The sequence below is a fragment of the Microcaecilia unicolor genome, chromosome 7 (assembly GCF_901765095.1).
Source record: "Microcaecilia unicolor chromosome 7, aMicUni1.1, whole genome shotgun sequence".
In the NCBI taxonomy this organism is placed as follows: Eukaryota; Metazoa; Chordata; class Amphibia; order Gymnophiona; family Siphonopidae; genus Microcaecilia; species Microcaecilia unicolor.
In genome coordinates, this window is record NC_044037.1 from 231,474,850 (window position 1) to 231,488,795 (window position 13,946).

At 39.5% G+C, this 13,946-nt stretch overlaps 1 protein-coding gene across 1 annotated transcript in view; it reads left to right on the forward strand.

The window, feature by feature from the left end:
- LRP2 (LDL receptor related protein 2) overlaps nt 1–13,946 on the forward strand; it is a 334,494-nt gene that overhangs the window by 11,828 nt on the left and 308,720 nt on the right. The window contains exons 4-5 of the mRNA XM_030210857.1: nt 11,388–11,498; nt 11,631–11,744. Coding sequence (XP_030066717.1) covers nt 11,388–11,498; nt 11,631–11,744 — 225 coding nt within the window. The remainder of the gene's footprint in view (nt 1–11,387; nt 11,499–11,630; nt 11,745–13,946) is intronic.

Here is a 13,946-nt window from a genome sequence, read left to right on the forward strand (position 1 = left end):
CAGGTGTAATTTCACATGCATATGTACACATGTTCCCTTAAAGTGTGTAGCTAAAAAGTATGCATGCCCTTTATCCCAGTGTGAACAGTTTGAAAATTACCACCTAATGATAGGTAAAAAAGAAATAATTTGCACATTATTATATTTTTTATGAACTGAAATGTGTTTAAGAAGTACTAGTTTTAGTAAATTAGACTCTGGGGCCTCTGTACTAGGACTCAGAGATATAAACCCCTTCATTCCAGAACAGATGGCTTAAAATTACATGCTGATTGCATGTGTAAATTATAGAATACCCCCATCCATGTGGGTAAGTTTACCTGCAGAAATAGCAGCATCTCAACTAATCGCTATGCTGTAAGAACTCAAATGGCAATCCCATAACTGTTAGAGGGGAGGACATTTATGCAGGTAAATTACAGAATACTGCTAGTTGCATGTATAAATATCTCATTTAGGTGCAATCATTTATGTGAATCATAGACCTCTTCTAAATGTTCATGTTTACAGTTCAGCATGTTGATGTGAGTTTACACTCAAGAAGAACTTTTAGCTGTATAAGTGTCTTTAGAGAATACCTGTGTTGTTCATCCGCCAAAATAGAGGTACCCTGCTATAGAACTGCCTCCAGAAGGGGCAATTCTGTAACGGGGCACCTGGTAGAAGTCTATTATATAAAGGAATGTGTCTCAGTGTTCTCCCCATAAACAGTTGCCAGCTGGATGGCATGAAGTGGTGGGGGAGTACTGCGCAGTAACATCAGCCAAGTGTGGTGCACCCATTCAAAAGGTTATGGCAAGAACACAGCACGTACTTTGCTTTATAGAATAATAGAGTAACTGGGTATACATGCACTCAACAGGTACACATGTGCACTTATGCCAGCCGTAGAGCTGGTGTGTTTGTTCCTAAATACTGGAGATACAAACGTAAATGATCCTATTCTACAATTCATGCACATGTGAACACTGCCCATGCTCTGCCAATGCATATGTCCCCCTTGCAAATATGCCCTAAGTAAATTAAGCAGGTATTTGCAATATAACACTTAGACAGGATTTTTAGCATTTTAGCACATATATGCAGAAATGTCAGGGCCTTATCTCCTTTCATTTTCACTCCTTTTATATTGTAATATCTAATTTGGGTCTGATATTTTTTCATCACATACAGTGTGTGGGCCTGATATTCAGACTGTGGGAGGTAGCCAGGTTTCTTCCTACAGTCAGTGGTTAGCCTGGATATTCGATGCCGGGCCGTTTCTGGTGACTAACATTGATTATCCAGGTGTTTTTTGGCCGATTTAAACTTAACTGGCCAAGTCGATATTCAGCACTGGCTGCTTATGTTTAAACCGGCCTGGTATTTTGGCAGCCTAATTTGGTTGCCCCCCTGTTTACAAAGCTTTGCTAGCAGCTGCTGCGTGGTATTGCTGACACAGCCCATTCAAAGTGAATGGGCTGTGTTGGCAGTACTGCAAGGCCAAATGCTAGCACAGCTTTGTAAACAGGGGCCTTTGCCAGCGATGTACTTAATATTAGTGGATAGCCAGTTATATCGCACGATATAACCGGTTATCCACTAGGCGCTAACTGTCAATATTCAACAGGAGACAGCCAGCTATCTCTTGCTGAATATGGACAAATAACTGCCTAAGAGGCTCATTTTCAAAGCACTTAGCCTCCCAAAGTTCCATAGAAAACCTATGGAACTTAGCCTCCCAAAGTGCACTGTGGCATGGGAATCACACAAACCTGGCTGTATCATGTTTTAAAATCTTGCAGAATTTTTTAAAATATTATTTTGTCAAACTGCTTAAATTAATCATTCCTTTCAATGGTTTTTCTCTTTAGACAGCAAAATCACCACTTTCTTCAGCTTTAAGGGCTGATTCTAATGTCCTTTAAATCTGAAGTAATAACAGCAAAGTTTGTACTAGCAGATACAGGACAATTACAAAAATTATTAAAAAGTCATCTATTTATTAAAGCTTATAGAATTGATAAGCGTAAAAGAAATACCTCACAGGTTTGATTATTTTTTAAAATGGGAGAAACAGCTTGGCAAATATTATTGAACTATTTGTTATTATAGTTTATGTGATGTTTACTAAAAAATTAAAAAAAAATTATTAAATATGTTTTAATTTGGATTGTTTCATTCTGTAATTTTAAATGAAATTACTTTATGAATTTTATTTATGTAAACGTGTATACTGCTTAGATATAGATGTCATATGTTGCATCTTTGCTTACACCCTATGATGTCTATGAAAATGTTTTATTGTGTATTGTGTTGACATTGTAATGTAGCATACCATGCCATACTTTGTATTGTTGTTTGAATATTTTTACTGCTGTAGTTGTCTATTGCTTATGTTTGACTTATTCTTGCTGTACCCCACCTTGAGTGAATTCCTTCAAAATGGCAGTAAATAAATCCTAATAAATAAATATAAGTTAATAAACCATAACCATTACTACAACCATAATTTCATTTATATCTCACAAATGTGTTTCTTTTTCCAATTCCCAGAAAACCGGCTTTAAAAATACCAAGAGATCCAAAATTAGTTAAAGGAGAATTGAATAAACACAAATGCCTCACAAATGCTCTTGACAGTATTAGACAACTTGGATTCATGCTTTCTCTATTTTTGGATCTATGCTAATGAAAAAGAAATGACCAGAGTTGTCTATCTTACAGCGGGACGGACATGTTCAAGCCAGCAGTTTACATGTTCAAATGGACGCTGCATCCCTCGTGAATACAGGTGTGACCGAGTTAGTGACTGTGTAGATGGAGCGGATGAGAGGGCCTGCCGTAAGTCTTTTAATTCTTAACACTAGATCTGATTTCATCCTTATTCCTTCAGTATTTTAATCAGTTTGTAAGATTAAGGGGCTCATTGATGGACAATAATGGCTACAATATGTCACTTGTTATTAGAATTTCCTTGCAGATTCTTTCATGGATTAGAGCTGATGCTATCATAGAATTCCATTACTGTGGGGACTTATCAAGTTTAAACTATGGGATTCTACAGAGTGCTGACTTTTTAAAAGTTTTTCTTAGATCTTAGTATTACACAGTACATTTTCCAAGAGAAAATAAAAATGTGTTTAATACATATAGATATATTTACCTTGAAATACATGTATTCAGAGGATAATTTTCAAAATCCATGTATCTGGCTTCTTCATGGGAACAGGGATGGAATTTGATATACTGATTTCTGTGGTGACAATCAAAGCAGTTTACATATTATATACGGGGACTTATTTTGTGCTTGGAGTAATAGAGGGTTAAGTGACTGCCCAGAGTCACAAGGAGCCCCAGTGGGTATTGAACCTGGTTCTCCATGTTGGTGGGCCTCTGCATTAACCATTAGGCTACTCATCTACTATTTTGAAAGTATTAAATTGGCCAAGTGTTGCTCCGGTTGCTTCCTTTTGCCTTGTATTAGGCAGGTCTATTTTTGGCTGCTATAACTTAGCCAATCAGCCAATGAATATGGGCTTAGCTAGCTATGTGCATAGTGGCCCAGAAACCCCCCAGAAATTCAATGCCAGTCACCAGATACTGCTTGGCATTGAATTTCCAGGTTCTCCACTGACCATGGGACGCTGCCCGGCTAATTCCCATGGTCTGAATATTGGAGCCCTTGAATTTACCCCTATATGCCCCTGTTAATGTCATATCTGGGCATATATAAGATTATACTTATCAATAAATGTGCTATCCAGTATTTGAAACTTAATTATGACAGCCCCCAGAACTATTAATCTCATATCACATCCTGACAAAATGACACTTATCTTTGCTTTCAACTTTTCCACAAGCTTTGCTTAAATGAAGCAAAATAGCCTAGTAGTGTTGCTTCAAAAGAAATATTTCATTGAAAGCAGACCACTCATTACATGGTCTAATGCAGGCATGTTTAAGCTGTAAAGGAGTTAGTAATTCAGTTTCCTTCTAACTGAGTTACATTATTTAAGAGACCAGTCAACTGCAAAATGCCACCAATATTAAGTAGCCCAGCAATTTAGCAGTTAATAAAATGGAACGATCCATTTTACTACTAGAGGGATCAATGGCAAGGAAAACTAGTCATGCAGAGGCTAAGATAAACATCAGAACAATGTAGCAGATATGGGTCACTACATCAGTATAACTGGAGCTGCTTTTTACGTCATAAGAAATGGTGCTGTTTTAATAACTGTATTATTTTCCTTACAATTCTAAACACAGGCATAATGTGACCTAGGCCTCACTGTGATGCTACTTATTAGGCAACCTGTTTGGACTTTTAAGCCAAGGAAGCAATCTTTCAAGAAGAGCCATTAGGAATATACCTCACTCTAATAAAATGTGTAATTTTAAACTTATATAATCAAACAAGAAGTGATTCAATGTAACTTTTGAAACATCATCATATCTGGTGTGTGCAGAATACAGTGAATCAAAGTAAGAGAAAAATGTCCAAAAAGTGCCATAAAGCACCACTTGACGGATATCTTCTCTAAACGTTCAAATCGGTATTTTCAAAACCCGTTTTGCAGACTTTTATCTATGCACTTCACCTGCTGTGCATCCAAATCACAAGGGGGCATGTTGGGGGCGTTTTGAAGGCAGGATTAGGGCAGGTTTGGGGCGTGCCTAACACTTGGATGTTTTACAGCCATAATGGATCAAAATGAAAACATCTAGGGCGAAAACATCAATGTTTTGGTCTAGATCTGTTTTTATAACAAATAAGACACAAAATGGTGACCTAAATGACCAGATGAACACTGAAGGGAATCAGGGTTGTCCCCCTTACTCCCCCCAGTGGTCACTGACCCCCTCCCACTCCATCCCACACCCAAAAAATGTGAATAAAAATAGTACTGACCAGCCTCTATGACAGCCACAGATGTTATAGCCAGGTCCATTACAGCAGCATGAAAGTCCCTAGAGTAGTTTAGTGGTGGGTGCAGTGCACTATAGACAGGTGGACATAGGCCCATACCCCCCCCCCCTTCCTGTTAAACTTGTGGTGGAATCTGTGAGCCCTCCAAAACTCATCAGAAACCCACTGTACCCACATATAAGTGTCACTTTTACCCTTAAGGGCTATTGTAGTGGTGTACAATTGGGGGTAGTGGATTTTGGATGGGTTTTAGAGGGCTCAGCAGACAAGATAATGGAGCAACGGTGAGATTGTAGTGGTGTACAATGAGGAACAGTAGATATTTTTCTGCTCCTGGAGGACTCGCCGTACAATATAAGGAGGTTATGGTGAAATGTGTACCTGGGACCTTTTATGTGAAGTCCACTGCAGTGCCTCCTAGGCTGTCCCATTACTCTGCTGAGATGTCTGTGTGACCAGTCTATGAAGTATGATGGCCCACAGACATCCCAATGGCTGGTTATTGGACGTTTTTCTCTTGGGTGTTTTGTTTTCCAAAAGGTCCCAAAAGAAAAATGCACTGACCACAAAATATCCAATTAGTCAACTGGTTCCCAGTTAAACATTGGTTCTAAGGGGCTATACCTGGTGGTCTGGTCCCTCCGTGCTCTCCCCCTTGAGTTTTTCCTTCCTTCTACCATTGAATAACATGAACAAAAATGAAAGATAAAGATTGTTGAAGTCAAAATGATTAAATAGGTTGACTCCCACCAGACAGGACTTAACAAAGATCTGGGTTTTCTAGCCCATTTTAAACCATAGCATTCTACTGTTTTGTCACCCTCTTATCTACTATCCATCACTCCCTGTGTCTCATGCACCCAGCTCCACCTGTTTCTCACATAACCCACCCCACCCTCTTCCTGTGAGACTGTCATTGAAATGCTTTAGAGTTTCACTTATATATACTGATATTTGCCAACATTTGCTTATTTCTGATCTGAAGAAGGGTTACCTTTGAAAGCTAATCAAAAAACATATATTCTGTTAAGCTAGTCCAATATAAAAGATATCATCTTATTTTCTTTTCTGTTTTGATTTATTTCTATTTATTACCTTTAAAAGTGGCTACCATATAACTTTACTCATATAAATTGATACAATTAACTTCTGCTATAAAGTTTGTGTGCTAATCTTTTAATTTCTGAAAATCGAAAGGACTAAGACCTGTATCATGCTGTAATTTTTTCTTATAAAATTACACAGATTTTTGCATCAGTTTCCTGTCTCTTTTTTTGTTTAGGCCATTTCAGCCAATAGAGCAATTGTACCAATAGATCAATTGTCTTTTGGACCAACTGACCCATTAGCCATTGTGTATTTTAGAACAATTGTCCATTAGACAAACTGTCAGACCAGTTGTTTGGTACCCTTCCAACTGGAGGCAAAAGTGGAGCATCAATACTCAGGGGTCCTTTATCTAAGGTGCGCTGAAAAATGGCCTGCGGTAGTGTAGGCGTGTGTTGTGGCCGCGTGCAGAATTATTTTTCAGCGCACCTGTAAAAAATGCCTTTTCTTGGGCCGAAAATGGGTGTGCGGCAAAATGAAAATTGGTGCGCGTCCATTTTGGGTCTGAGACCTTACCACCAGCCATTGACTTAGCAGTAAGGTCTTACGTGTTAACTGGGTGGTAATGGTCAACACGCTTTCAAATGCCAATTACCGCCCATGTGCCAGAAAATAAAAAATATTTTCTGATGCGTGTAGTGGATCGCGTCAAAAATGAAATTACCGCCTGGCCACGCGGTAACTCAAAATTGACATGTGTTGGGCATGTGAAAGTGCTTACAAGGCTTAGTAAATGGAACCCTAAGTTAGGAACTGTAAAACATGTTCTCTTCTTCTACAGAGGTTGAGATGTTTGTATTTTGAGGTAAGGGAACTACTAACAGGCTATTTCACGATGGAAGAAAAGTATTAACAGCCCTAGAGAACTTAATCGCCACATGCTCATCTCATCAGCAAGTTAGGCACCAGAATGATGCACAACAAGCACAAATTCTGTAACAAATACCATTAAAGGCAGTTATGCATGTAATTGCAAATTAGTGCCAATTAAAACCAATTATAGCTACTAATTGGTTATTAAGGCCAATTAACAGCTAATTAACTCCCCCCCCCCCATTCCCTAAGCCATGTGGCAATGCTGACACAGCACATTCAAAGTGAATGGACTTACAGCATCAGCGCAGGGCAGCCGCTACAAGGCTTAGTAAACAGGGAGGTAAGTCATTAAATTATATGTGCAACTGACCTTATTCTATAAGCTGTGCATGCAAATTTGCATTCAAATCTGAAATTTCTGTGCACATCTTTCTAGAATTAGAGAATTAGGGGGGGGGGGGGGAAATTATCAACATGGGCTACTGTTAAGGTGTGTTATTTTACTGTTATCCCCAGTTATTAGTAACTAGGTCTCATTGCATAAAATAGGACCAGAGCTAAAATTTATTTATTTATTAAAATAGCACAATTTGGTGGTAAAATAACATGTCTTAACAGTTGCCCTCATTAACAGTGCCTCTTCAAGTGCCCAATCAATTCTGCTTCTTTATTCTTAGGCAGCTCAGCCGGACAAACGAGATCTTTTAAATTGCAATCTCTACTAATTGCTACTAATGATTTGCTCTCAGAAAAAACATTCATGAACTGTCAGAATTGGCCAGTATTTGTTTAAAACAGATGCTGTCTTTGGCATCAAAGAAGAATAGCACAAGTACCATGTCATGCTGATATGTTTTTCTCCAGTCACCCGATAGTAAATTATAATTATTGTGCTCGGAAATAAGCTTTGTGAGTTATTGAATAAGGGTAATCCCTTATCTGCAATTTCATTTTTAATAGAACTGCACATTGTGTATATTTTTTAACATTTGAACAGACTCTAAAAACGAAGTCAATTTTTAAAAAGGGTTCCAGAGGTGATCCGGAAAATTATAGACCAGTGAGCCTGATGTGTGTGCCAGGCAAAATGGTACAGTCTATTATAAACAACACATTTACAGAGCATATATATAAGCATGGATTAATGAGACAAAGTCAACATGCATTTAGTCAAGGGAAATCTTACCTCACCAATCTAGTACATTTCTTTGAAGGGGTGATTAAACATGTGGATAAAGGTGAGCCGGTCAAAATTGTGTATCTAGATTTTCAAAAGACATTTGACAAAGTACCTCATGAAAGACTCCTGAGCAAATTAGAACGTCAAGATAGAAAACTATTACTACTACTAATCATTTCTATGGTGCTACTAGATGTATGCAGTGCTGTATGCATTATATGCAGGTACTTTTTTTCTCTGTCTCTAGAGGGCTCACAATTTCAGTTTTTTGTACCTGGGGCAATGGAGGGATAAGTAACTTGCCCAAGGTCAAAGGAGCTGTAGTGGGAATTAAATCCATGTCACCAGGATCAAAGCCTGCTGCACTGAACATTAGGCTACTCTTCCAGTAGAGTAGGGTTAAATGGTCAGTATTTCCAGTGGAGAAGGATAGATAATGGGGTTCCCCAGGAGTCTGTGCTAGGACCGCTGCTTTTTAACATATTTATAAATGATGTAGAGGTGGGAATGACTAGTGAGGTAATTAAATTTGCTGATGTCTCAAAGTTATTCAAAGTTGTTTAATCGCAAAAGGATTGTGAAAAATTACAAGAGGACCTTATGAGACAGGGAGACTGGGCATCCAAATGGCAGATGATGTTTAATGTGAGCAAGTGCAAAGTGTTGCCTGTGGGAAGGAGAAACCTAAACTATAGCTACGTGATGCAAAGCTCCACATTAGGAGTCATTGCCCAGGAAAAGGATCTAGTTGTTATAGTTGATGTTACATTGAAACCTTCTGCTCAGTGTGCAGTGGCAGCTAAGAATGCAAATAGAATGTTAGGAATTATTAGGAAAGAAATGGAAAACAAAAATGAGAATGTTATAATGCCTTTGTATTATTCCATGATGCGACCACACCTTGAATACTTTGTGCAATTCTGGTCACCACATCTCAAAAAAGAAATAGTGGAATTAGAAAAGGTACAGAGAAGGGTGACGAAAATGGTAAATGTGACCTTGGGCAAGTCACTGAGGGGCATTTTTACTAAGGGGCATTTTTACTAAGTGGCGGTAAGCCCAACGTAGGCTTATTGCTCGGTGATCCGGAACTACCACAGGCCCAACACGGACACTGGCAGTAGTTCCACCCCCAGTGTGCATCATTTCTAGTGCTAGTGGAAATATTTAGAAAATATTTCTGCAAGGGGTTACCCTGCGGTAATCACTGCCCAGTTAGCATGGGAGCCCTTACCGTCACCTTTTACCACATGGCCGTGGTTTTTTTTTAGCCTTTTTACCCATTGTGGAAAAAGGGCCTCTGTGTGCTGCAAAGACAGCCTATGCTGCTAGCGCAGGGCCCTTTTTACCACAGCTTAGTAAAAGATCCCCTTAGCTCTCCATTACCTCAGGTACAATATCACACCTCTCCTCAAGTCGCTTCACTGGCTCCCGATCCGCTACCATATACAGTTCAAGCTTCTCCTATTGACCTTCAAGTGCACTCAATCTGCAGCCCCCCATTACCTCTCTACCCTCCTCTCCCCGTATGTTCCCACCCATAACCTCTGCTCTCAGGACAAATCACTCCTTTCTGTACCCTTCTCCACCACCGCTAACTCCAGACTCCGCCCCTTCTGCCTCGCATCACCTTATGCCTGGAACAGACTTCCTGAGCCCATACGTCATGCGCCCTCCCTGCCCATTTTCAAGTCCTTACTCAAGGCCCATCTCTTCTCCCTTGCTTTTGGCGCCTAACCACCTTCCCATTCCTGATACCTACACTGACTACATAGTTTTTACCTTTAGATTGTAAGCTCTCTTGAGCAGGGACTGTCCTTCCTCATGTTTAAACTTGTACAGCGCTGCGTATCCCTGGCAGCGCTATAGAAATGCTAAGTAGTAGTAGTAGTAGATTGCGAGGCCAGTAGGGACAGTACCATTATCCGAAAAGAAAATTGTAAACCACTTAGGTCTAGGCAGTATATAAATACTGTAAATAAATAAATCTTGCTGCCTAACTGTTGGTGACTTTCACAGAATTGCCCCTATTACCTTTGAATTTTATGGGGGTTTAAATGTTCCCCAGGTTCTGTCTGGTAATGCCAATCGGCTTTCCACTTACCAGAGAGAACCTCTAGAAGGCTAACCATATAATCATCTGACTCCATATTTGTGTGGGAGTATGGGAGTACTTCCTAATACCCAATCAAACCAGCAGGATAGTTACACCGAATACAATAAAGGAGAAAGGGAAGATTGTAAAGATATATAGTTTTATTTGCCAATTTACCAAGATAATACAAAATAATTAGATACACGAGCAGGTGTGGAGGTCCGATGGGCAGCATGACACGCCTTTGGAGTTCTCCTCCTTGCTTACATTTGCTGTCAGTTTTTATACCCGCTGTCTTGCATTCAAATCAATAGGCTCTCATACACCCCTCTATGATAACCTTGTTTACACAGATGACCCCACCTTTCAATCTGACCACAGATCTATCTCTGGAAAAATCTTGTCCAGATGGTCCTAACTGAGTATAACCACAAACTTCCTAAACTTCCCTATTCTCAATGTACTTCCCTGTTCTTGTACTTAGCACCTGGCTAGGTTCTTTTCAATTTATTTTTAGTTATTTCACAACTTCCAACTGTCAACTGTAAAAGAAGCCTCTTCTAATTTTGATACAGAGACAAAGGAAGCCATTTTACAGATGAGAGATTCCATTTTGATTTCAGAGTCCTTGACCATTCTTTTTCCAATTAGGCCTCAGTCTGGGCTTTAGGCTGGGCCTTGCTTTTCCAGCAGGCTTCAAGCTGTACCATAATTCTACACCTTTTTCACAGTTCCTTTGTTTTCAGAGGCTCTATTCAAATGGACTCCCAAGTTTGAGGAGTAATTTTACAAAAAGCATTCCATGGGTAATCCCTGTTTTACCTGCAGAACAGGGTTTTTAATAAAAATGTCTAGAAGTATGCACAGTGACAAGAAAGGAATGTACTTGTATGCAACATAAGGGCACAGTATGGTGGAGCTGGAAATGATGCTTCTAGGGCCCTTTTACTAAAGGGCATTAAGCCCTAACACACACTTAGCACATGAAAAACAGGCATCGCAAAACGGGTTAAAGCGTTTTTCACTATTTTGCCTGTTAGAATGTGCTACTTTATAAAGACATATAGGTGTCAATTGGTGTCTTGATAGAATATCCCCCCAAAATGGCACCTACTTTGCCTTTCAGCCTAGGGAACCTGTTATAAAATTATTCTCCACATGCTGCACAGAAATGGAATAAACTCTTTTCTAGGATTAGTTCCCAAAAAGTTTCCATATTAGTAATGTCAAAAATGATGTTTTCACATCTGTAAATAACTGCTCTTTTTTTTACCTAGAATATCCCATATGCACTCAGCTATCTTGTACAAATGGAGCGTGTTTTAACACAAGCCAGCGCTGTGATGGCACAGTTAATTGTAGGGATGCATCTGATGAAGCTAATTGCAGTAAGTACTGTTGAGAATCAAGATAAGACAAACCAAGTATTTTTAATAAGTTTCTGTTCAGAATTCTGTAGATACGTCTATTTATTATCTTATATATAATATCTTAACTTTGTATTTCTTGCTCTGTTTTAGCTCAGAATTGTGGCAGTGACCAGTTTCAGTGTGCCAACGGAGAATGTACCCTTCGAGACTTTATCTGTGACCATGATGACGACTGTGGAGACAGGAGCGATGAACAAAATTGTGGTACTGTGATTTTATGTATTTGAATTTGCAGTTCTGTTAGGGGTTGTAACAATTTCAATATCGCCATACATTTCCACATTTTTATCTTTCACATGCTCAACCTGCTAAGTCTCAGAGGTGGCCAGCTAGCACTTCTTAAGGTGGATCAAAAAAGTCAAAGCACAAATAGTTCAGAAGGAATCTTGAAGAATGGAGAAAGAATCCAGGGGCTGTTGTACTAAAGGGCAGTAATGTTTTTGCAGAAACCACACCATAACAGCAAAGCCTGTATGGTAAATGCAGGGAATGTGTCCAGCCTCTAATTCCCTAATCCCCTTTGCTCTGATCCCTATGATAACCGCCCCCATCTGATTTCTCTTTGCCCCAATCCCTCAACAACCCTCCCAATCTGATCCCCCCACCCAATCTGCCCCTGGTAAAATCCTCTGATCTGATCCCCCTTTTTCGACCCCCCCCCCCATCTGATCCCTCTCCAAGCCCTTCCCTGGAGCAAAGTCCCTCTCAGTTTGGCTCTAACCCAACCCTTCTGCCCCCTGGCTCTCCCAATCATCCTAACACTCACCTGGGCGTAACCCATGGTTGTTTAGTGTAACAGGGCAGGAGTGATCCTCTTCCACTCATATACCTTCTGGCTCTGCTTCCAAAATGGTGTCAAAGACCCCTTATAAGGGTGCTACCACTAGGGGTCACCAAAAGCACATGTAGGTTATAAACTATATAGCTATGTGTGTGCTTCAGTTGCCTACAATTTAACCACAATTCTAGCAGCTTGTGAGGCTATTTTATAAAGACAGATAGGTGCATTCGTGTTTTGGATGTCTGAAAACCAGCATCTATTATTTTATTATTTATTTTATTTAAAACTTTCTTAGCCTGTCTACAACTAAGTGGGTTACATATGTACATACACAATAATAAAAATCAGAAAACAATAAAACAATGCAACATGTATTGCTTGGACATCTGAATCCCGATTATATAAAGCCAGGATATGGATGCCTAAAACTTCAGCACATTTATATGGCAAGGAGGTGTGGTCTGGTTGTGTTTTGGGTAGAACTAGGGGGGGGGGGGGGGGCAATATATGGATATCCAAGGACATCCTTGTCCAAAATGATGGATGTTGCTATTCAGACCTGGAAATTGGCACATTCAGGATACAGAAAGATCCACTGAAGGGATTAAGGCAAGTCACCTCCTTAATACTTCAGTAGTTACTGTCCTTCCCCTCCCCCGAATGTGAAACTAGCAAGGGATACAGGACTCTGTGACAGCTTCAGGAACTATAGACATTCATGGTAGTAACATTTTTTAAAAATAACCTCTTAATAACTCTCCATATACGTAGAGTTGAGGACTAGCCTAATGATTAATGCAGTGGGCTGAGAACCAAGAGACCCAGGCTCAAATCCCATTTTAGTTGTTTGTCTTTTATTTTTAAATTGTGAGCCCTCTAGACAGAAAAATACCTACTGTACCAGAATGCATAAGAAACCTGCAAGCCTGAAGGCCATTGAAGTCGTATACATTAAGGTACAGTAGGTATTTTTCTTTCTCTGATGGGCTCACAATTTAAAAGAAAAAATAATCACAAAGAGCTGAAAGGGATTTGAACTTGGGTGCCCTGGCTCTCAGCCCACTGCTTCAACCATCAGGCTACTGCTCTGATCTGTATTGGATATCTATGTGGCCATTTCATAACTTGGATGTTCCTATACTGTTATAAAAATGTCCCTTGGTTTGCCCCATTCAAAATTTGGATATTTCAGTTTGCAAAATGGATGCTCATGCTGGATGTCACCAGGCATAAACATCCATTTCTCATGTATTTTAGAACAGGCTGTAAGTCAGTAAATCCTGTTCTAAAATACTTGATAAATGGACATCCATATGTGACATACCGACTTGGATGTCCGTATTCTGAGCTGGACGTCCTTTCTAAAATGCTGCTCCACGTGACTTTATAAAATATCCTCAAAAAAGGCTTCTACTTAGACTCCCAAAATAGATGAACTGTTACAAAATTACCCTCCATGTGATTTCAGCCACAATGGAGGTGTTTTTTAAAATTAGAATGGTTGTAGATTAAGGAACAGTTCTTGAACGGCATAAAGCATATTTTTTAAAATTAAAAAAAAAGAAGAAGATAATTGGCATACGTGGCAAAAGTCAAATATCATAGGAGGATAAAAATAATCTTTT